The sequence below is a fragment of the Larimichthys crocea genome, chromosome VIII (assembly GCF_000972845.2).
Source record: "Larimichthys crocea isolate SSNF chromosome VIII, L_crocea_2.0, whole genome shotgun sequence".
In the NCBI taxonomy this organism is placed as follows: Eukaryota; Metazoa; Chordata; class Actinopteri; family Sciaenidae; genus Larimichthys; species Larimichthys crocea.
The window spans coordinates 24,907,455-24,929,128 of record NC_040018.1 but is presented as its reverse complement, the minus strand read 5'-3'; the positions used below and the strand labels follow the sequence as shown (position 1 = coordinate 24,929,128).

The following is a 21,674-nucleotide window of genomic DNA, read 5'->3' as shown; positions in this document are numbered from 1 at the left end:
TGTGTCTCTCTGTGGAGCATCTTGGTGCCAGCAGTCTCTGGCTGAAGGTGCTCCTGAGTCTGTCCAGCACCTCATGGAGTGGGTGGGAGTCATAGTCCAAGATAGCCCGCACCTTAGACAGCATCCTCCTTCCCAACACCACAGTCAGCGAGTCCATCTGCAAACATATATCATATAACATGGGACATGTTTAGAAGGAAAGAAAGAAAGAAAGAAAGAAAGAAAGAAAGAAAGAAAGAAAGAAAGAAAGAAAGAAAGATTTCTTTCGTTACGTGACAGGTGACAGTCGGTCATTAAATAAGAACACTTCGCCCCCTGTTGGCCGGGCCGCTTGTCGGTAAGGACGTCGTTGCTAGGTAGATCATATTAGTCGCTGATTGGTTCCTCTCCTCACTTTTAGCCAATCAGCACTCCTTTTGTAGCGAGGTGCCTTCTTGTGGCGGAGCGTCTGTGTAGTAACGGTTAGCGGTGTGAAAGCAGCCAGCCTGTTGAATCATAGTCAGCCTGCTTATTTTTACATTTGTACAGATACTTTGAAACACATGTCAAACTTTGTGGTTTGACGCTGTCTGACTGAAATAATGCTCGTTAAAACGAGTGAAGCTAACCTAAAACAATAATAACTTTAGCTCGTGAAGCGAGGGTGGAAAACCTATTTTCCACCATGTTAAAGTTCAGCTTCAGGAGGGAGAGAGACAAGGACTTTGTGAGTTTCTTATTTTATTTTATATCTTATTTTTTAGCTCGCCAAATGTCTAACTGCCACTGAAACCACGCTAGTTATCTCTAGCTCTAACGTTAGGTAACTAAACTAACCTTTGGTTACAGAAGTTTTGTGTTGTTAACGAGTATTTTGTAGCGTTACGGCATTAAAACAGTGAGTAAACTGATTTATTTATTGTCCTCTACATCTAAATAAAGAGTTTAACTGAACCTGTCGTGGGTCATATACAGTAACAGTGGTGTTTCCAGGCATGTTGTGTTTCTGTAATCATCCTCTCTACCTTCCCTCAAACCCTTTCCTTACACAGTTATGTCCACTTTCCTCAACACTTGTCATAGGACTAGTATTGTGTGTGTATTAATGTGTTTCATGTCCATGTGATGCTAATCGTCCTCTCTGTGTGTGTGTGTGTGTTGTGTAGAAACATATAGCTCATGGTTTGATCCCTGCTGCCTCCATTGCTCCCAAGCCTGCCGTGCCTCGTACTCCACCCCCACATAGCCCAAATCCTTCACCTGAGAGACCCAGGTACCTAACACTCTCCATCAACTCTAATGTCCTTTTTTAAAATCGTGGTGTCTTACCCTCACACTGTTTCCTGTAACGTTTGGCCTGTGCCCGATTGTCAGTTTGAGTGTGAAATGCAGAGGTTGTGCACGTCTTCAGAGGAAACACAGCTTTCTTCATTTCTTCTTTATTCCACCCAGTGTTGTTCACCAGTTTGTGTTTGCGTGTGTATCACCAGCCTTATGTTTGACCATGCTGTCCTCAGATAAATGTGGTGGTAGAATAGTTTATTCCTGGACTCATTCTGCAAGAGCTATCGTTCATATCACTGTCATTGTCTGTTCCTTTTTTAAATGTATTCGTAACAAATCATCATCATACCCTTTTCTTTCTTCAGCACAAACTTAACTGAATCAGGTTTCATTATTTGCTTAACATACTGAATCTGGTTTGTAGGTTTATTGTTGGACTTTAGAAACCAAGGGTCATCTGAGGGGGCATTTGTAAACATCCACTGTTTGGTTTACTATACTATTTCACATTGTCGATGTATTACAATGCTATCTGTATTTTGTATTACACTAAGTGTCTGTCTGTCTGTCTTTCCATCTGTCCTTGTATAATTTGTGTCTTTTCATCTATAGATCAGCTTTAGCAGCAGCCATCTTGTCTTCTTCGCTCACTGGACAGACATGGGCCATTCCCCTTGTCCGGCCTAGGTCTTTCTCTGAGAGTGGCCAATCAGAGTCCTTCATATCCGAACCAAACATCAGCACAGCACTTTACACCAGGTGACCCCCTCCTGGCAAATACACCAAGCTTTGTGACAAATTATTCTAACTACAAGACGTGACTCCAAGGTTAACCCTGAGCTGAGGCTGTGCTTATCAAGTGTGTCACAGAAGAAAATGGGCCAAAATGGCACACGGTTGGTCCTACTTTTAGGAATAGCAGTAAAAGTATCTTTTGAGCTCTTTTTTAAAGTCAAGTTTACAGGAGCAGAAGAGGTGTCTGTAAAACATGGTAACTATTAATGCAAAAATATTGTTAAGTTTCTCTCAATATATTTAAATTTCATGTCATTGTATTTATTGTACAGCTAGCTCACTGTCACCTATCTTTTATGTTATTAGCAGCACCCATGCATTTCCTACTATGATAATTAAAAATGCTATTGAAGAAGATAAGAAAGCCAAGAAAACAACAACAAATAAGATATACCTAACTTTCCTCCACTGTTTGCTTTGATATATTGCTTTCTTATCTTCTTTAGAGACAGATGGTCAGAGGATTTGGCTAACCGGCCACGCTTGTCTTCCCCTGAGCACTCGGAGGAGGAGTTGGAAGACAGGGAAGAGGAGTTAGAGAATGAAGAGGACAGAGAAGAACATGTTTATCAAACTCTGGATGGACGGGAGATTAGTTCAATCGCAGAACAGGTCTATGCCGTGCCCCTAAAACCAAAGGTGAGATTCTACTAGAAGTTGTTGTCACTGTTATGTGTAGCCAAGTTTTTATCAGATTGCTGGAGAATATGTGCTTTGAACAAAAATGTGTAATTTGAATGTGTGTGTGTGTCGAGGGAGAATTGCTATTCTATTTTTATAAACCGTTCAGTTGGTAATGATTCCTCAGCTAAGTGTGGGTTTTGTGATACCGGTCTGATCCACATGGAGGCACAGTTATACAGAAAATAAAGGTAATGCACTGAATATCTATTCAGCAAGAGTCTTTGAGAGTTTACAGTTGAGAAGTGATCTGTATAGTAACTGACTGGGACATAGAACTTTATCCCGAGAGTAGAGTCTGTGAGAGCAGACTCTACTCTTGGGAAATTGTTCTATTCACATTCTTGTCCTTGTCCCATTTTTTTTTTTTGTTTCCCTGTCAGTTGTATTTTCAGGCTACCACAGAGTAGCTGCCTGGGGTTTTATTTACAACAATCACCAGTTTAAGATGAAGCTGATTAATATACAATTAATATACATTAATATTATTGTTTGTGGCAGAACAGTTGACATTCTTCACACATTCAGTCTTCCACATTCATGTATTTCATTCTTTCTTTGCATCTTTCTTGATTTTCTTCTTTCTTTGATCTCTTCCATACCTGAACTCATCACTGTGAACTGTGACTCCATCACATCTCTTTAATGCGTCTCTGATGATTTGCAACAATAAACACACTGACAAGATGTTATCGTCCACATTTTGACAGTGGCCATAAACGCAGTAGTCTCTGAAATAAGCCTTGCTTAAAAGGGATCCAGGCAGACGGGCTATGGGAATCTTCTTTGTTAAAAGACTAACTCATTATCTGTCTGACTGCTTGTTTGTTTTTCCTGTCTGTCTTCCAGACCAGTGCACCCCAGCCAAATCAGATGTCTGGTGGAAGAGTGCCTTCTCCAGGTACTGACTTGTGTGAGATGGGTGGATTGTAATGTGTGCATGAAAACAGCAATAACTTACTCTCAAATGCTGAATACAGTGTTAAATTAGCAATCCATAGTAAATTTACGTTAGATGGTTGCTTATTTTAGAGTTACCTACAGGCCAATAAAACAACTTTATTTGTCAACACCGACATACATAGTGTGCCTTCTTGCAATGGATAAGAAAAACTCTAGATTTATGTATGTTTGACATTTTAATGTTGATGTTTACTGCTCAGATTATGAATTTCTATTTATGTTGTTGCTATTGTATTGTAGAAACCCAGCCATAACACAGCCAGTGCAGTATAAAACCTCCAAAATAAAACCATATTGGCATTTATATGTTTATCAACATGTTTATTAATATTTGTTTTATGTTACTCACTAATGAGTGTCTATTTGAATGAATTGTTAGGGTCTACTCATTTCACACATTATGTTTCATTAAATGCATTTCAGGTACTGATCCTCATGCTTGTTGTGTTTACTGATGTAAAAGATTTGTAACACTAACATCAACAGGCAGTATTGTGTTGGGTATCAGTGAGTAAACAGCAATGTCACTTAACATCCTCCAGTAGTATGGAGAGTAAGTGGAACGTTTCTAATTATTAATTGTTAACTGAGAGAATAGATTCTAATAAAACAGTAAATGTGCTTTGAAACACACAAATACTTTTCTGTTAAATAGTGAGTAATATAAAGAGAAAAATGAAAATTGATTTTCAGATTTTCTCTCATACAAAGTAAACGGTGGCTGAGAGACTCAGCTGCACACAAATGACTGTGCAGCTTTCAGTGAGTAATAAGATACAGCTCTCAACCACGTTTCATAACAGCCATAATGTAGCCTTACATAATTAGAGCTAAATGGAAAGCCTCATTATACTTGTTATTACCAGAGCTGGCCTCAGGCTTTTGGCTGTGGTAAATTAAAATTATGTGTCCCTAAAATGCTCCTACCTTAATCACAAAATTGTGTGTACAGTCTGGCTATGTTGTAAAGTAACACATTTGAGCTACCAGCCTTGTGTTATTCTCTGGCAGGGACCACAACACCTCACTTTGTCTTTGCTGAGTTGGCTAGGGTGGTCTGTAGTTAGGATGGGTAGCGTGTCTCTTTTTACACAAGAAATGTACAATTGGCTTTTATAGTTGAACACACATGACCCAGTACTGCTTTTTTTAATTTAATGATGACCTGATCTCTCTGTCTCTCTCTCTTATCGCTCAGATTACACTGAGGAAAACAGCATCCAGTCTCCTGAAGCCAGCTGTCAGTCTTCCAAAAAGAAATCCTCTATCAGGAAGAGCCCTGGAAGTCAAAAAAAAATTGTGCCTCCGAGATGTAAGTTCTTAGGTAGCCCACTGTGTGTGTCTCCAGGCATTTAGACTTCTTATATTTTTTCTTTTTCTAAATTAAAAAAAACTTGATTTCTGTAGTTCCCCTCTGTGTATTGGACTTAAAAAAGCCAGTCCACTTCATTTCTCCCTTCCTCATGCTGTAATCAACACAATACAGACATAACTTTATACAACTCTATATGCACCTTTGTGCAATCTGTCAAGTCTTTCATTTTTTCATGATTCTTTTCTTTTCTGTCTTTCTGCCACACTATGCCATGTTATAACCTTTGTTTTTCTGTTATTAATAACAGTGTAATCTAATAATTATCTTGTCCAAGTGACTGTGAAATTACTATTATTATTATTGTTTAATATATATATATAAGTTCAAGAAATATATTTCTGTCTCATGATATATTAGACTTAAGATAGATAATCGTTTAGTCCCCAAAATATTGTGTATTGAGGCATATTTTTAGGAATACAGGTCTACCTTTTTTTATTATATTTAGAATATTTATATTTACTGCCATTAAAAGTATTAACCATCCCTATTTCAGCCACACTACCCACCCTTACCACTGACTACTCCAGCCAATCCAGTGAAGCCAAAAACCCAAAACACTCCACCCAGCTGTCTCCAGAGCCCAGCAAGGTGTACAATGAGGTTCAGAGGGAGGTAGTGAGGCCCCTGCCAGAGAGGAACCCGAGGATGGTAGATGAAGAAAAGCTCCTGGAGGAGAGACTGCGACGACTGGAACAGGAGATCAGTCACAGCCAGACCTCCTCAAACCTGAGGTCATCTGCAGGTAGAGTGGAGGAGCCACTGGAGACACACAGCAGGACAGAAAGAAGAGAATGAAGGGAGGGTGAAGGAGAATAAATAGAGTGAAGAAGGACTGTTGGGAAAAGGGGTGAGCATATGATTAAGACAGAGGGAATAAAGCAGTGAGTCACAACAGATAGATGCATGTGCAGGGGTGAAAGGAAGAAGCTGGAGAGAGGAGACAAGGCTCTGATCATTGAGCTCTACAGCACCTCCACAGCATGATGAGAAGAAAAGGGTGTGAGGGAGTAATGAAACATTTAGCAGTTTAAATTAAAGGTGTCACAATAGCAGAATTTGAAACATTGATACAACTCAAGTATTGTTTTTTTATAACTTTGATCCTTTGCATACTATGAAATTATAATACTCTATTATTTTGAACACATCTATCAAAAAAGTATCAAGGTATCTACATTATTGATAACCTAAGTTTAAATGGGTAGCAGGTTGGCTTAGTGTTTAGACACTTGGTGAACAGGAAGAAGCAGTCTGCTATTCTCTATGAGTGAATGGGAAATATAAATGTTCTGTACTTATATACCAACTTTCCAATCTTCCAACAACTTAAAGCGCTTTTTACACTGCATATCTCATTCACCAATTCAATTCATACACATACTGTACTGATGCTATGGGTTCAGTATCTTGACAAACAATTCAGTATGCAGTCTGTAGGAGACAAGGATCGAACCAACAACCCAAATAATCTGATTACTGAACACACACACACATAGTTGCAAATCCGAAAACCCACAGTCCTTAAGGGTATATTGTCCCGTGCATTGCGGACTGTACGCTTCAATATTTTACAGAGTACCGTTGCATCCCTAATTGTAAGGCCCCTAAGCTTGAGAGGTGTTATAAAGAGTTATGAATTATTCTTTTGCATTCTGTTTAAAGCAACTGCAAGAAACCTTCATTTTGTGTGTATTCAGGCAACCCCTGTGGAAACGAGCAGTAATGTTTCCACTGCCTTGTTTTGTCTGTTTCAAGGGGAATCTGACTGAATCCAACCTCCTGACGGTCTTGTTTGTTTATGTAGGTCACGTCGATGCATCAGTATCAAAGCAAGACTGTTTCATAACCAATTTCAAATTGCTTGTATTTAATTATGCTGTATGCTAAGAGCATTATTTAATGTCTGAAAGATATTTATAACCTGATGTGCTGTGCTCACAGGCAGCCAGGCAGAGCTACAGAATTTGAGACAACATGCCCAGGAGCTGGTTGATGAAAATGACGCCCTCAAACTGACAGTTCACCGTCTGAATGTGGAGCTGAGTCGATATCAAACCTGCTTCAGACCATTATCCAAACAAGAGGTATGACTACAAGAAAACACCTTTGCTCATCTTGTAAATTGTTGTTCTTGTGTTTGTGTCTTTTGTGTTCCTTGTGGAAAACATTTGAGAATTTCAGTCACTTCCCCATAAAATAGATCTGGGCTCATGCCTTGCTCAAGAGAATTTTGTGACAGGGATAATGTAGCTAGTCTTAAAAAAAAACATATCTGTAGAAGTCCCCATAGTCTCTACTTTCTTTTTCTCTTAGCAGTCAGGCTGTCTTACTCTAGTTGCCAGAATCTAAATGAAAACAGTTGTTTGTGTTTTACTCCTCTCCTCCTTCGCTCTCTTCACTAACGGGAGACATTTCAATCTGTTTATTCTATACTCAAATCCTTGTATCACCTCTGCCCCCATAACCAAGCATTTAGGATAGAAATATGCCTTTGATCCTGAACTCCCGGTGAGAGAAAGAAGGTTTTTTGTTTGTCCTTCCATCTGTTTGAGGGAATCTCTTGTTCCTGTCTGTGGCTGTCTGCGCTATGCATTTTATACCGCAGCAGAAAGCTGGCCTGTGATATTAATCATGACCACCTCATGCTGTGTCTTCACACCAAGAGATCTCCTCTTATCACTGCCAGTTTGCTTCTTTGTAGCTGCTAGCCATCATTACTGACAGCTGAAGTGTGGCTTGTGAAAGGAAGGTGCCCTGGAAAAGACTAGGAAGTAGTTTTATAGTTGAATAATGCACCAATGAAAGATAGGAGAAATCTTCTGTTAAATTAGCCAAGATAGAATTTAACTCATCACATAATCATCAACAAACACAAACAAACAAATCACAACTGTTTACTGTCACTCCCCATTGACATCAGGGTAGCAGAAACTCTTCAAGTCTCATCTGTTCAGACTGAACCTTGTTCTAAAGCATACAGCATATTTGATGAAGTGGATGAACTTGCATTATTCTTGCAGTTTTGGGGTTGTGTCCTCATGGCTGAATTCGCTTATTTTAGGTCACTTTGGATAGCGTCAGCTAAATAAATGTAATGTAATGTATTTTATGACATTTATATTTTATTCCCCATTGTTCTGTTGTGATAAAAGACTAAACTAGCCTTGCTGTGAAATTCTTCAAGCAACTCCCCACACGAGGCAGCAAAATGTAAAAAAAAAAATAATAATTAAAAAAAAGACCTAAAGTGCTAAAATGATTTTCTTTCTTTTACTATGTCTCATCCAGAGTTCCAAAATCAGTGGCTTACCAAGTAAAGGCTCTCCTCCTCCCTGGCTGGTCAGTATCCATATACTACAGTGAAATTCTAGTGACCACACTTTAAGCTACACTAGAAGCCCAGTGACATTTTGAGATATGTTTTATGGGAATAGATAATAGGGAATAGATTCATGGCTTTGTTGTCGCTAATTTGGATCATTTCTCTTTTTCGTTTTTTGCAGCTTGACATGAAGTATTTATCTCCTCTGTTGCTGGCCTATGAAGACAGGATGAACGAGAAAGATGCACTTCTGCAAACCACTGAGGTAATGTGTGTATCTGAGCTTATTATCCACTCAGTATCTGTAATGTCATCATTCAGTGGGATGTTGCATGGACTGTTTGTTTTTCTGCCATGAGATAAATACATTTGGTGCTTTTGAAAGTGTTTTTTATTATGTTAAGTAAGCTACCTGCTTAGCCATGTAACTCAACTCCAATGTGAAAAGCCTGAAATAGCACGTTCATGTCAGGATCCTGTAGATGGTTGAAATAATGGTTTTCCAGTGGTTTGATTGGTCAGTAGGAGGGCTGTTGACATGCTTTGATCTGATCTTCTGAAGCTGACCTGCTTCAGAGCAAGTTAGCCGTGCAGCAAACGTGGCCATGGTGTTCTTCTCTGGTTAAAAGTGAGCCAGCTGGTTAATTCTGAAAAACATTTGAGTGAAGCCCAAAAATAGCTGGCCAACCCACTAATCCTGCTTCATGGTACACGTCTCCTGGAGAACTGGTACACACAGCTGTAGTTGATATCAAGGGTTTTGTCTCACTAGGGCATCCTTAAGCTGTAGCAGAGGGATGGTCGTTGTTTTGTTGTCTCCAGCTTAAAAGTTCTTATCAAGCGTCCTTGAAATCAGAAGTACTTACATGTCTTTGCCTGCTTTCCACAGGAGGAGGTGAAGAGGTTACGTGTTCGTGTGGAGGAGGTGATCAAAGAAAACGAGAGACTCCATGATGAAATTGCAAAGATAGGTGGGATCAGCCAGAAAGACTGGTAAGAAGAAATATGCTCTATGAGTGTGTATTGGTTGAGCGCTGTCAGCACTTGTTCATTCCTCTGATGGAGTGAAAATTAAATACCACTTTCATTCTTTTCTGCTCTGCTGCTTGCCTGTCTGTGGGTCTGTTTTTTTAAACGTTGAAATAATGAAATAAAAGTATTAAAACCATCACATGTTCTTCTGTGTGCCTATATCTTTCCAATTACTGCTCATTCTGTCATGATCACTCTAGCTTGTAATGTTGCTGACACCTATAAATGTACAGTCTCTACTCGTTTGAAGTAACTCAACTCAAGAACAATGTGGAGTTTAGTCATTAGTAAGTAAGTAATTAATGCATTAATCACGTGAGTGTTGATGTTTATATTTGCATACATTTAAGAGTTTCGATAGGTGTTACTGCTGAGCAGTATCCATGATTAAAACAACAGCACCAGCTCAAGTGAAGTTGTAAACTCTATAACAGACTTCAAATATTATACATAATCAGAAAATATGAATATAGAAATTAATTTGAAAAACATCTATTTATTTTCAGTGTATATGCACATTTGTCCATTTTGCCGATTAGACTATACATGTAAATTTAGACTGTGGCTTTAAAAGTAAAAAATATTGTCTCTCTCTCTCTTTTTCACTACACAGTCATCAACTACAACAACAGGCCTTTCTGGTTTTGCAGGAGAACCAGGTTTTGATTGATCAGCTCGAGGCCCAGCACGTTAAGGCCAAGGCCAGCCACAGCAAACACCATTCTGAAGGTACTGGGTACAGACTAAGGGCCCTATTTTAAACACACAAGCATAACAACAAACGCTGAGGGCGCAAAATGTAAATGGACTGGCTGAATATAGATGTGGTGTGGTGATTAATAAATACACTCTCAGCCAGTCATATCACCGGGATCGTTGCTCTGAAACAGTGGTGCAAATCACTCATGACAACAGTAGCTGAATAAATAAAGAATCAGCTTCTCCAGAAAATGATGTTGTTGCACATTGTGAAAACACTGCACCAAGAGTTTATTTTAAGTGGTTAATTAATACAATGATGAAAATACCAACAACTCGTTTTGCGCTGCCTTACTGAAGCAAATATCTCACCTGTACACCTTGCTGGTTGCCAAAATACCACGCAGACAGGAAAAGCTAATTTCATGCTCTCTGTAGTTTCCAAGGTGTCTAAACAACTGATGTTGTTAGAGGCGGAAAAGCAGCGTTTGGAGGAAGACCTGGAAGAAAGCAGGAGGGAGTTGCAGAAAAATATAAGAGAGGTACAAGTTCTGCAGGCCCGCCTCAAGGATGCCATCACCTGGGATGAACACTGCAACATTGCTGGGAAACTCAGACGGTAGCGTTACAAAGTTTTATTTTATCAAATATCACTTGCGCTAAAAGATTAAATAATCAGTATTAAAAACAGTTCTGCTCCTAAACTGGGACACTTTTTTTTTTCTTTTTGTGAAGTGAGAGCAAGTTAGAGAAGAACTGCATATTGAAGATTAAACAGTTTAACACATTGTTGCTTGCTGGATATAAGGAAAAAGTTCTGTTTTCATTCCATATTCTCATCCTTAAATGCAAAATGCGGACTAAGACTCCTCATCTTTTCTTTCAGACGGGTTAGCCAAGAGTTCACAACAGTTCAGTTTTAGTTCAGTTTATTATTAATTCAGTTCACTTCTGATTTATAACAGATAAAACAAGAACAAGACAAGAATAAGAACTAAGAAGTCGTGCACATTGCATTTTTAATGACAACGGAGAGGTTAAATAAATTCATGTTAAGAGTATAATCAAACTGTAATTGTTTTAGTTATAATGTTAGAAGTATGAGGATGCAAGTCCCAGTTGTTGTGTTACAATGTTCTATACAATTTGCTTTTGGCTCTCAGGCAATTGGAGCAGCAGGAGAGTAGGAATAAGGGTGAGATGGACGGTTTCCTTCTCAGATTGTCCAGCCTGCAGGAGGAGAATCGGAGTCTGGCTCTGGACAAAGCCAACCTTACTGCTGATTTAAAGAGAGTGGAGACTGAGCTGGACATAAAAAAACAAGCCAACAGGTACTAAAGATACTGCTTTCTTTGTTTGATGGTATCGTACATATGAAAGCAATGACATGCTGGGTGACTACAATTCCAGCATATCTTCTTAAAGAAGTGTTTAACACTGTTATATTCTGTAAATAGAGCCACCTAAATCTTACATCCTGAGCTTTTAATCCTCAGCATGAAAAGTTTGGGAACCCTACTGTTCAGACATTATCTAAAGTTGCGAGAGAGTATCATAGTTCGTATCAGGTTATTTTCTTTTCCTTTAACTTTACAGCAGTTTTTAAATCTGTTCTGGTCTCTGGAACTGTCCTCTGCTCCCTGTGGGCCTGAGCTGAGATTAATGTGGACTTTCTCATTCTGAAGTGTGAAGATTGTCAGAAGGTGTTTGATTAACTTAGTGTTTTCACATCAAGATGTCAAGGTCTCAAGATGTCATCCAGTTAACTCTGTGTTTCTCTTGTATTCCACCTTTTTCAGTCATTCTCTACCCTGTTCCTTTCTATTAACCACTAATATGTTTTTCTCTCCTACATTTGTCCTAAATCTCTTCCGCTCTCCACTCCATTTGTCCTCGTGTTTTGCTATCTACCTTGTCCTTCTCATCTAATTTTTTTTCTCTCTCTCCCCATCTTTTCTCTCCCTCGCTCTCCCTTTAATTTTATTTTACTGATTTCCTTCTTCTTTACTGTCTCTCCATCATCTAGGAAGGCTGAGAGGAGGATGAGTATATTAAAGAGACAAAAGGAAGAGTCTGCGTTGAAAGAGGAACAGACTCGGCATTACATGGGAGCTGTCATTTCTGTGGCGGAGCACATTTCCCAGGAGAGAGACCAACTGTTACAGATGGTACTACTGATGTTTATGATATTGTACACATGGTACACATGATATTACACACTTTACTCAGTGCAGAAAGACTGGGTATTACTTCAACACTGACTAATACGTTTCCTGCTATTTTCACAAATGGTAAAATATATTCAGTTTAAATATGATGCAAACTGAGCAAATAGGACAAAATAACAGCTGTTTTTGCAACTGCAGTGTTTGTTTCACCTTTAGGCTGTTGCCAGATTGGTAACAAATGACAGAATTTAGCAGCGAGGATTTAAAGGCAGTTTACATGGTAATTTGTTAGACTTGTAACTAGTGTGAAGGCAGGTAAGATTAGAAAAACAACCAAAGGCAGGCACCCAGAACATGAACAGGCAGGCAGAGATCAGTCAGATGCTACTGCAACAAGGTATCAGACAGTTTTGCAAAGGCCTGATGAGGCTGCTCTCTACATACATTGAGGAGTAATAAAGAGCAGATGTGCAGCATGTGGCTGATGACAGACTGATTTCTCGAGAACCTTTTTGTTCTTGCGCCTGGAGTCATGTGAGTCATTTATCAAACAGGTGCAGTTCCCCCGTCACCTGAAGTGCACTCTTTGTGTCAGTAGTGAGATGCAGAATAACGGCAGAGGAAGTGATTAAGCATCCTGCAATAGACCTTTTCCACTGTAGACACTTTGACTTGTCATAGCAAGAAAAGCTCCTTTTTTTAGATTTTATCTTATCGATAACATTAAAGCGCTGACTAACTGACATGGCTTACTGGGACACTTGATGGAACTAACTGTACCTCCAAATCCCAGCTAGCTCCATCTCTCCCAGCAGATTCAAGAAATACAGCAGAGGACTGTACAGGACAATCACTATGAGGTGTGTGGCCTCGTGGCTATGTGTGACACGGGAGTTAACACCAATCAGAATGACAGATTGACCGGCGCTCAGTATAGCAGGAACACAGCTCCTTGTAGTCAGAGCAAACTGAGCTTATCAGTAAAGAGCAGTGGCTGTCAGACTCTTCATGTCTCTGCTGGAAACACAGAGAGTCCACTGGAGCTTTGACAGTCACTTGAAGAAAATTCACAGCCCTTTGTAAAAGTTTCTCTGTGGTACCTGTGTTGGCTGAGAGCCAGCAGCTCAGAGGGGCTTAGTCTCTAGTGTGTGTGTGTGTGTGTGTGTGTGTGTGTGTGTGTGTCTGTCAGGGAGTGTTAGTAAGGCTACGTAGCAGGACACAGTCTGCACAGTCGGGAGACGTTAGTTTTTATAGGAAGGGAAGGCTGGTTGGTTGGTTGGCGTTAAAAAACGCCACACAATACATCACCTGCCTCCAGATCAGTCAATAGCAAAATTCAGTTGCAGTAGCTAGGTTTCAACCAATAGAGGTGCATGTCTATAACACAATATATAGAATTAAAATACTACTGCGCTAAAATGTCGATCAACAAGACTACAAAATACCTCTCTGACTGGATGAGTCAAAATGTGAAGATCTCTCTGTAGGAACATAAAAACAAATAGTTTATATTCGTAGTTATCTTAAAGAAGTTAGAAAAATGAAGAAAAAATAGGTAGTTCTGACTTTTTTGTTTTATTTAACGTGACTTTAAACTGGACATAACAAGAACTGCAAAATCACTATTGGCCGGCAATCGTGCTACACTGACAGACATTTCCGGTGTGCATTTGGCTGCATTTACCTCAGCATGTCAGTGAGATGTCAGCTGTGTCAGTGTCATCTCCACCCTCCACCTGCTGCTCTGTGAGCTTCTTTTGGACCTGCTGCTCGGTCCCACTCTGCTGCCGTCTCTCTCCCCACTGGTTGCATTGTATTGCGTATACTATTTTTTCTTTGGTGAGACTTCAGTGATTCCACTCATTTATCCTGAATAAATGGATAGAATAAAGTTCCATTGTATTATTAAAGGCAATTAATGTGGAATGAGTGTGTTGGAGTCAGCCAGGAAGGCGTTTCTTTTCTTAGCTCTTTTTATCACTGTGAGAATTCCAGCATTGAACAATACCTATAATGAGCTCTTCTTCACTTGCAGAATGTGCATGGTGGAAAATAACGAGCTGCTGCTTTAATACAGAACAATGTTTGTAAATCTGGCTCTGACTTGTGGAGGTGTAGTTTGTGAGTAAGTAGACAATTCAATATACTCAAAAATGTCAGTTAGTTTCAATGTAATGTGCAGGAAAAATGGAGCTGCTTACAGCTGCAAAATAATTACAAGATGACAGTTTATAGAAACTAAGCATTTTTTTCTTTGATCAGTTCTTTAATTGAGTCAAATCTTAAAAGTAATTTAGATTATTCTTTTAAATAACTTGATACTCTGCAATTAAATGGCGCTTATCATTTTTAGTAATTTCATCTATGCATGAAATCATAAAAAAGACTAATTATGGAAAATGTGTTTTTTTTTGCTGTGGCAATTGTAATTCATTCATTGTACCCTTTGTTCTTTCAGAGCCTTGAATCCAGCCTTGACTGGATTAGTAATTGGTATACATGAATTAACGATTCAGGCAGAGTACTCCACTTATTTACTCACTGGTGGACTCGGATGGTCCCTTTTGTGGTGGCCCACTGTGCAAGTCCAGCTGCAATTGGTGCCCCCCCCCCCCTTTTTTTTAATACAAGATACAAGTCTAACAAAAAAAGAAACAGAGCTAGAATGATGAAGCATGAATACTCTGTTGGCTTAGTGCGTTGCAGAGGAATGGAGACAGTTTTGCTTGTAATAGACTCATGGGTACTTACTTGCCATAGCTAACTTTTCAGAAAATAAGCAAGAGCCCATAATGCGTAAGCTCAGACTGACACCATATTAGAGGGAGCCAGTCTAAAGCTAACAAGATCTGATTTGTCTGGATAAGCACAGGGTGACCACAGTTATCTGTGTGTGTGTGTGTGTGTGTCTGACCAATTAAGTTATAATTGTAGTTGCTATCGATGTCTGGCTGTGACCTCCAGGATAGCAGTACTCTGCTGATGTATACAAAAGCTTCTTTATATTCCTTTTTACTGCATTTTTGCAGTCAATATCAAGGTGCTTTGAATAATCCTGCTAATTATGCAATCAGTGACTGGAATGGTTTCAAAAGGACTCTGCTCAAGATCAGCAAGCGGAAAATAAAAGAGCGTTAAAACACAGAGCTGTAAATCAAACTCAATCACACTTGAAAACATTTACACCTTTTTTTATTCCCAGCCATAACTGCAGAGAAAAGTAGATTGATGTCAGCTTTAATGAGGAGATGTTTGGACTTTTTAAATGACAATTTCAAAGCGTGATCAATTAGCTTCATTATACAGCCCAAGCTTAAGTTAAAGCACTTTTATGCTGTATTATATAACATTCTTTGCATTATTGATTTGATAATGACTATTGCCATAACAGTCTTTCCTTCTTTCCCTTTATCCATCTGTCCCGTTATCCTTCACTTTCTTCCTCAATGGTGTGTTTTACCCCCCATGTTACTCTCTTAGATCAGTAACCTCCCATCTTCCCTGTCAACCTCCCCAGGCTTCGGTTCTTCAAAAGGAAAAGCAGGGATTCGTCAGCAGGATGCTGAATGGCACAGTTCGATTCGGAAAACTGCAGGAAGAAGTCAAAGTAAGTGCATGTATTCTAGCATCACTTTCACGCTGCAATTGACTCAGCTGGTGCCACAACATTCTACATCTCACCTAAAGTTAATTTTGCCCAAGATAACGCTCCAATCTACTTCGTATTGATCAGCCCTCTCTACTGCACACGATAAATCAGAAAGCATAAATTGATGAGCACTTATGTCACTCGGAGTTCTCTCAAAATGAGCTCATTTGGTCACAAGGACTTTATTTTCCAATCTTTAACAATGTGTAGAATCAACACCCCAAACAGTCAGCATGTCAGCTACCATAAAGATAATAATCAGCAATGATAACAGCGGTGCTGTGTGTTCTGGTCTCTTTGGTCCATTAAGTATCCATGTGACGCTATAACTGCCAGTAGCTATGGTGCTTACCAGCTTATACTTATATAATACATATGATAATATACAGAACCTTACAGGCAGTCACACATTGTTTGATTACATCTACTGTATTTTTGCTGCTTACTACTGTTGCTATACTGTAACTGCAATTTACTGGCCAATGGTTAGCACTGTTTTTCCAGCTTAACAAATATATGAACTATATATGACATGGATATGCAGTGCAAGAAAACATAGTCAAGCAGACTTCCCGTTGTTGGTTGTGGGCAAATCAGTTTCAGGTAGGTAGCCAAGTAAACTTTGGGGAGAATGCCTGTACTGTGTATAAACAAAGAAGTTGCTAAGTAGTAAGAAGCAAAAGTGCAGACAGATAGCAGTTGGTGGTAAAGTTGCTAAGCTGATGCAGCAGCTTGTTGTCACAACTGAGCACAAAGCATGATCTCACAATTTGAGTTTAAAAGCAACATTGTAATGACTGATAGTTAGGCTGTAGCATAATTAGTGAACAAAGTGGGAAGCCTTATGTGAAACTAAGTTGACCAAAACAGACAGTGACATACAATTTACATTCAGTGCAGCATTCAGGTAATATGGGAGAAGCCAACTCCTGGCAAGAATGATTGAAGAAAAAGACGCCACACAGATTTAATCTGAAAGAAGACTTATTTGTCATCTTTATAATTTGAGTGTTGTTGGACCTGTAGATGTCGAGTATCGTCATAACTAATAACTAAAGAAAGACAGGGCATCCTTTTCTCTTTATCAGTTTTATGATGAAAGCTGCATGGACTCCATCTCTTTCCATTAAATGGAAACCATGCTAGCAAATCACCATGGCAACCTTTTCTACATCTACCTAAAGTGCCAGCTCGATGTGAATGTTACCCCTGTGGTTGACAGTTGTCCTGCAATACCAGCTGCAGCCTTTCTTGATTTGTTTGTTTGTTTGTTTGTTTGTTTGTTTCTTATATCAAAAGTGAACAAAATATTAATATAGCAGTATAAGTGCCTTGCTCAAGGGCCAGTGCTCTCTGCGTGTTCCAGCTGTCAGCAGCTCATGTCCTTCAAGCCACAGCAGGGAAAAGCATCTCAATAGTTCTGACAATTTTATTAGTGTCTCTATAGCAACAGCCCAGAGAGAAAGAGGTTTGTGTTTGTGTGTGTGAATGTGAGTTCCTTTGGTGGTGATTAGTTCACTGAAGGAGGACAGCTGAAAACATTAATCCCTTCTTGCTTTTATACATCATTCATCTACTTCCTGAAAGCCAAGCTAGATATTAACTAAGATAGACACTTAAAGGTGGAATTATACTTTTCCTTAAAGGTGTTGCAGCACATATGATAGAGCTTTATATGGCAGAGGGATTGCTTTCAGCATATGTAGGCTTTTGATTTATTATCTCTTAAAATACGAGAGCTCAAGGTGATATCTTCAGATTACTCATTTTGTCCAACCAAAACTAACAATTTAGTTATGTAAAACAAGAAAACATCAAATCCTCACATTTGAGAGGATGAAACCTAAATTTTCTTGTAGAAATTCCTTAAAAGACTAACCTGACATGTTACTTATGCAAACGATTTGCCATTGCCACACAGGTACACCTGACAATCCAGTGCTTCCACTGCAGTCTAAGAATAAGTGGACTGAGAAAATGGAATGAGGAATAAACAAGAAAAATGTATTGATGAGAATATGAATGCAAATCGTTTCCTGAATGTCTTTTATGTTCCAGTCAGTGATTTAGCCGATGTTCTTACCCAAACCACCTCCTCTTTTTGGACATACAGAAAACATTGCACACCAGCCAGAAAAAGACAGTTTGTTTACTTATTACATGATATCTTGACATTCAACTCTTCAAGCACTACCAAAAACTGGACATGCTAAATCTATCCCCTCTAGTACTGTCACAGTACTTATTGCTGCACTAACATGTCACACTGTACCTTGATGGTCTCCCATTTTTGTAAGTCACTTTGAATAAGATCGTCAGATAAATGACTAAATGTTATGTAATGTAGAATACTTTAAATATAATCTTGAGATAAGTGAATAATAACAGTAACATAAATGAGAACTCATATAAAATGTAGCAAATAATAACATATAACCCTAAACTTTAAATATAACCCTGCTGCCTAGTGATTAGTAAAGCCCTGCACGGGCCAATTCTTTCAGCCCAAGTCCGACCTGGCCAGAGGCCGACATCGGTTGGGCTCTCTCTGAGCAACAATGAAAGGAGAGAAGTTAAAAAGCTGGTTCCCAACAGGCTTGCAGACCTTTAGTGCTTATGCCAGTCAATTAATTAATTTTAAATTCAAAATTTAATCAAAAGTCATTGTCAGTCCATTGCTTTCAATCATGCATTACTCCAGAGTTGCAGCTTTGACTGGGAGAACAGATAACCATTGTCTTGTTTTAAAATCATGTCTGCCTTTGAGGAGTGCCATCATGCGCATCCAGTATATTTTCTGAAGTGGTCCCCACAGAGGTTGCTGCTGCTGGAAAGTATTCAGTTTCATTTTGTGCATTTAACATGGTTATGTTTTCTGAGCTGCCGTTTATAAACACAGTTGCCCATTGGCATTTATCAAATGTAATAAGTAGTTGTGTTTCACTCACTTTTGTCAGAATCATAATCACAGTAAACAGCCATGGCAAGCATGACAGCTAGAGAGAGATGCACTGCAAGCTAGCACATCAACGTAGCATTACTGTTATTTGCTGACATCAGATTTCGCGAGGAGAGTTTTTGAGGGCGGCAGTAGCTCAGTCCATAGAGACTTGGCTTGGGAACCGGAGGGTGGCCGGTTAAACAAAGTATGGTGGCTCACCTCCTGGACACTGCCAAGGTGTCCTTGAGCAAGGTACCGAACCACCCTCAACTGCTCATAGGGCACCGCTCTGGATGACTCCAAAATCTCTCTCCACATTTGCATGTCTATGAGCCCTTTGTGTGTGTGGTTGTATTTCGGGTTTAAATGCATGTAAAAAAACTGAGTGAAAGAAAGACCATGACTTGTAGAGATATTTCTGAGGTTCACATCAGCCAGAGCAAGTCAAGTTAGTTATGTGGTTATTGCTGAGCCAACTGTATACTAATGACGATTGCTGAGACACTTTGATTGTTGTTTTATGCCTAAGAGGTGGGTTTAGTGTTTCTACGTAATATGATTTTAATCCAATACACTTGTTTTCAGCGCCTCACAGTCCACTGTCTGTCTGCTCTGTGTCTATGCTGAAATCTGGTGGTTGTACATAGCCCTTGCTCTGTGAATCGGAAACAAACAAAATGTCTCAGGCTGAGCCACACAACACTGTAGCTTGTTACTCCAGCCATTCCAGCCAGGATCTGTGGCAGGTAACGTTAAATTATTTGTACATGGACTTTCAGTTTACTTTCTAGTTTGCCAAGATATGCCGTTGTTGTGATGATAGCCATAGTAGCAGCAGAGTTGTGAGTATAACTTGTTTTGGGGAGCTGATAGCCTGATCGATGCATGTTAGCTGTGCAACAGCAACTTTAGCGTAGTTTGCAAACCCACAACATAACTAATGTTAGTTCTGTTACTTGCTGTAAATCATGGCATTTCTCATGGAATTGTTTTTTGATCTTCTTTTGTGTTGTATGATTACATTGATATTTTACGCATGTGCTATATTGTCGTTTTATTTAAAACATGATCCCCCCAGTCAATGTTGCCCAGTGGCAAAATGCAGCCTTTACACACCGGGATGTTTCCATTCTTCAGTGAGGTTAAAAGGACTTTAAAAAATCATGCAATGCTGTCACCACCCATTGAAATGTGGTGTGCTGATAAGAATAATAATATACATGCAGACCTGTGGAGAATCTAAATGTTTGACGACAACAGCTTTCCAGTCACAACCACTTAACCACTGTTATGTAACCAATCACTGCATCATTTTGCCCATACACTGAGATTCAACACAGACCATTATTGTTGTCAGCATACTTATCATTCCATGATTTTGAAAGGCCTTTAAACTTCACCAAAAAACTGAAACATTTTGGTGTGATGTTGGCCTTTTTTTCAGATAGCAAATAATATATACAGGATAATGTTTAGTTTTAGTTAGTTTAGATAGTTTATTTCGAACATGTGCAGGTAACACAACAAAGTGAACTGAAAAACAAACAAATCCAATGAAAATAGTCAAAACAACAATAACAATAGTCAATACAAAAAGTAATAATGTGAACCCAACATGTCCGAAAAGGAGTAGGATGAAGCATATGGTTATTTAATCCTACCCTTTCTCCACTATTCAATAGATAATCTTACTCCCCAAACATACATTTCTAAGTAATACATATTTACAAAAAAAAGAAAATAGAGAAATAGAAAAAAAAATATATTAAACAAACAAATACATAAATTATTTAACATTTATGAAAACACTGATTGTTAAAGCCCTTCTTCCTCCCTGTACCTCGTGAAAACCATGTGTTTGTACCGCTTTTTAAACTGGATCACGCTTGGACATTGCTCACTCCACAAACTGAAAGGCAAAAACTTTTTAATGTTGTACGTGCCCGCTGATGTTTTAAATTGAACTCACCCCTCAGATTATAACCCCCAACTATGTAAAAAAACAATATTTGAATGTTGCCAGGAAGTAGAATAAGAATATACAGTAAAAGCAGGGAAGCCTCATATGGCAATTGAGATTGGGATCCATCCATATTCAAGTCACGACTTTTCAGTATGGAAAAACATCCATGAAAAGATAAGGATGTACAGATGTGCAGAGAATATACCAAAACAAACCTCAGTTATATCAGTGATGAGGATAAAGATCACTTTACCATCACATCCAAGACTCTCAGTGAAAATCGGAACAGTCCACCTGTTAATCCAATGTATAGAATTCAACCACAATTTAGTTTTCTCTCTGACTGTGCGAGATGCAACATCTTTCTACCATTGCATGACCTCATCCTCAACCCCAACCCTCTTACTGTTTGATGACCTTTTAAACTTGCAATAAAGGTTCACAAGATTGTGGCTGCCTTGCATCAGGCTTTTCACACACTTTCCATTTCGAAGCTCAATGATTATCTTCTCTAAAAAGAGATCAAAATTGAAATGCAAATGTTTTTCTTTTCTTACCTTTATATTACCAGACTCAGTCAGTTTTTCCACAGCATAGTGTCTTCTGTATTTCACTGCAGCTCGTGGGGCCTGCTGAACTTGATGAGTCACTCATCCTCACAGCGGCAGGTGATTGATTCTGAGATGGGAATGTAAATTCCAAATTCTGGCTCTCACTTTGCATAAAATGTGACAAATTCCAGCAGTTGCTGTATTTTTTGTTACCAACTAAAAGTGTGGTGCCCAATTCCAGCTCTCTTCTCTCCTATCAACCTATCGTG

The 21,674-nt window shown here is 39.0% G+C and overlaps 1 protein-coding gene across 2 annotated transcripts in view; it reads left to right on the top strand.

The window, feature by feature from the left end:
- Positions 1–426: 426 nt before the first annotated feature.
- cep89 (centrosomal protein 89) overlaps positions 427–21,674 on the top strand; it is a 51,279-nt gene continuing 30,031 nt past the window's right edge. The window contains exons 1-17 of one of the 2 annotated variants that reach the window (XM_027281786.1): positions 427–706; positions 1,146–1,252; positions 1,876–2,022; positions 2,505–2,697; positions 3,589–3,640; positions 4,901–5,014; positions 5,574–5,822; positions 7,022–7,164; positions 8,369–8,419; positions 8,584–8,667; positions 9,292–9,395; positions 10,048–10,163; positions 10,572–10,752; positions 11,297–11,464; positions 12,160–12,301; positions 15,819–15,908; positions 17,872–18,089. In XM_027281786.1, the coding sequence (XP_027137587.1) occupies positions 665–706; positions 1,146–1,252; positions 1,876–2,022; positions 2,505–2,697; positions 3,589–3,640; positions 4,901–5,014; positions 5,574–5,822; positions 7,022–7,164; positions 8,369–8,419; positions 8,584–8,667; positions 9,292–9,395; positions 10,048–10,163; positions 10,572–10,752; positions 11,297–11,464; positions 12,160–12,301; positions 15,819–15,908; positions 17,872–17,943 (2,055 nt within the window). In that variant the 5' untranslated portion in view covers positions 427–664 and the 3' untranslated portion in view covers positions 17,944–18,089. Of the gene's footprint in view, positions 707–1,145; positions 1,253–1,875; positions 2,023–2,504; positions 2,698–3,588; positions 3,641–4,900; positions 5,015–5,573; positions 5,823–7,021; positions 7,165–8,368; positions 8,420–8,583; positions 8,668–9,291; positions 9,396–10,047; positions 10,164–10,571; positions 10,753–11,296; positions 11,465–12,159; positions 12,302–15,818; positions 15,909–17,871; positions 18,090–21,674 lie in introns of those variants that run through there. The other variant, XM_010731882.3, reaches the window with a different exon arrangement.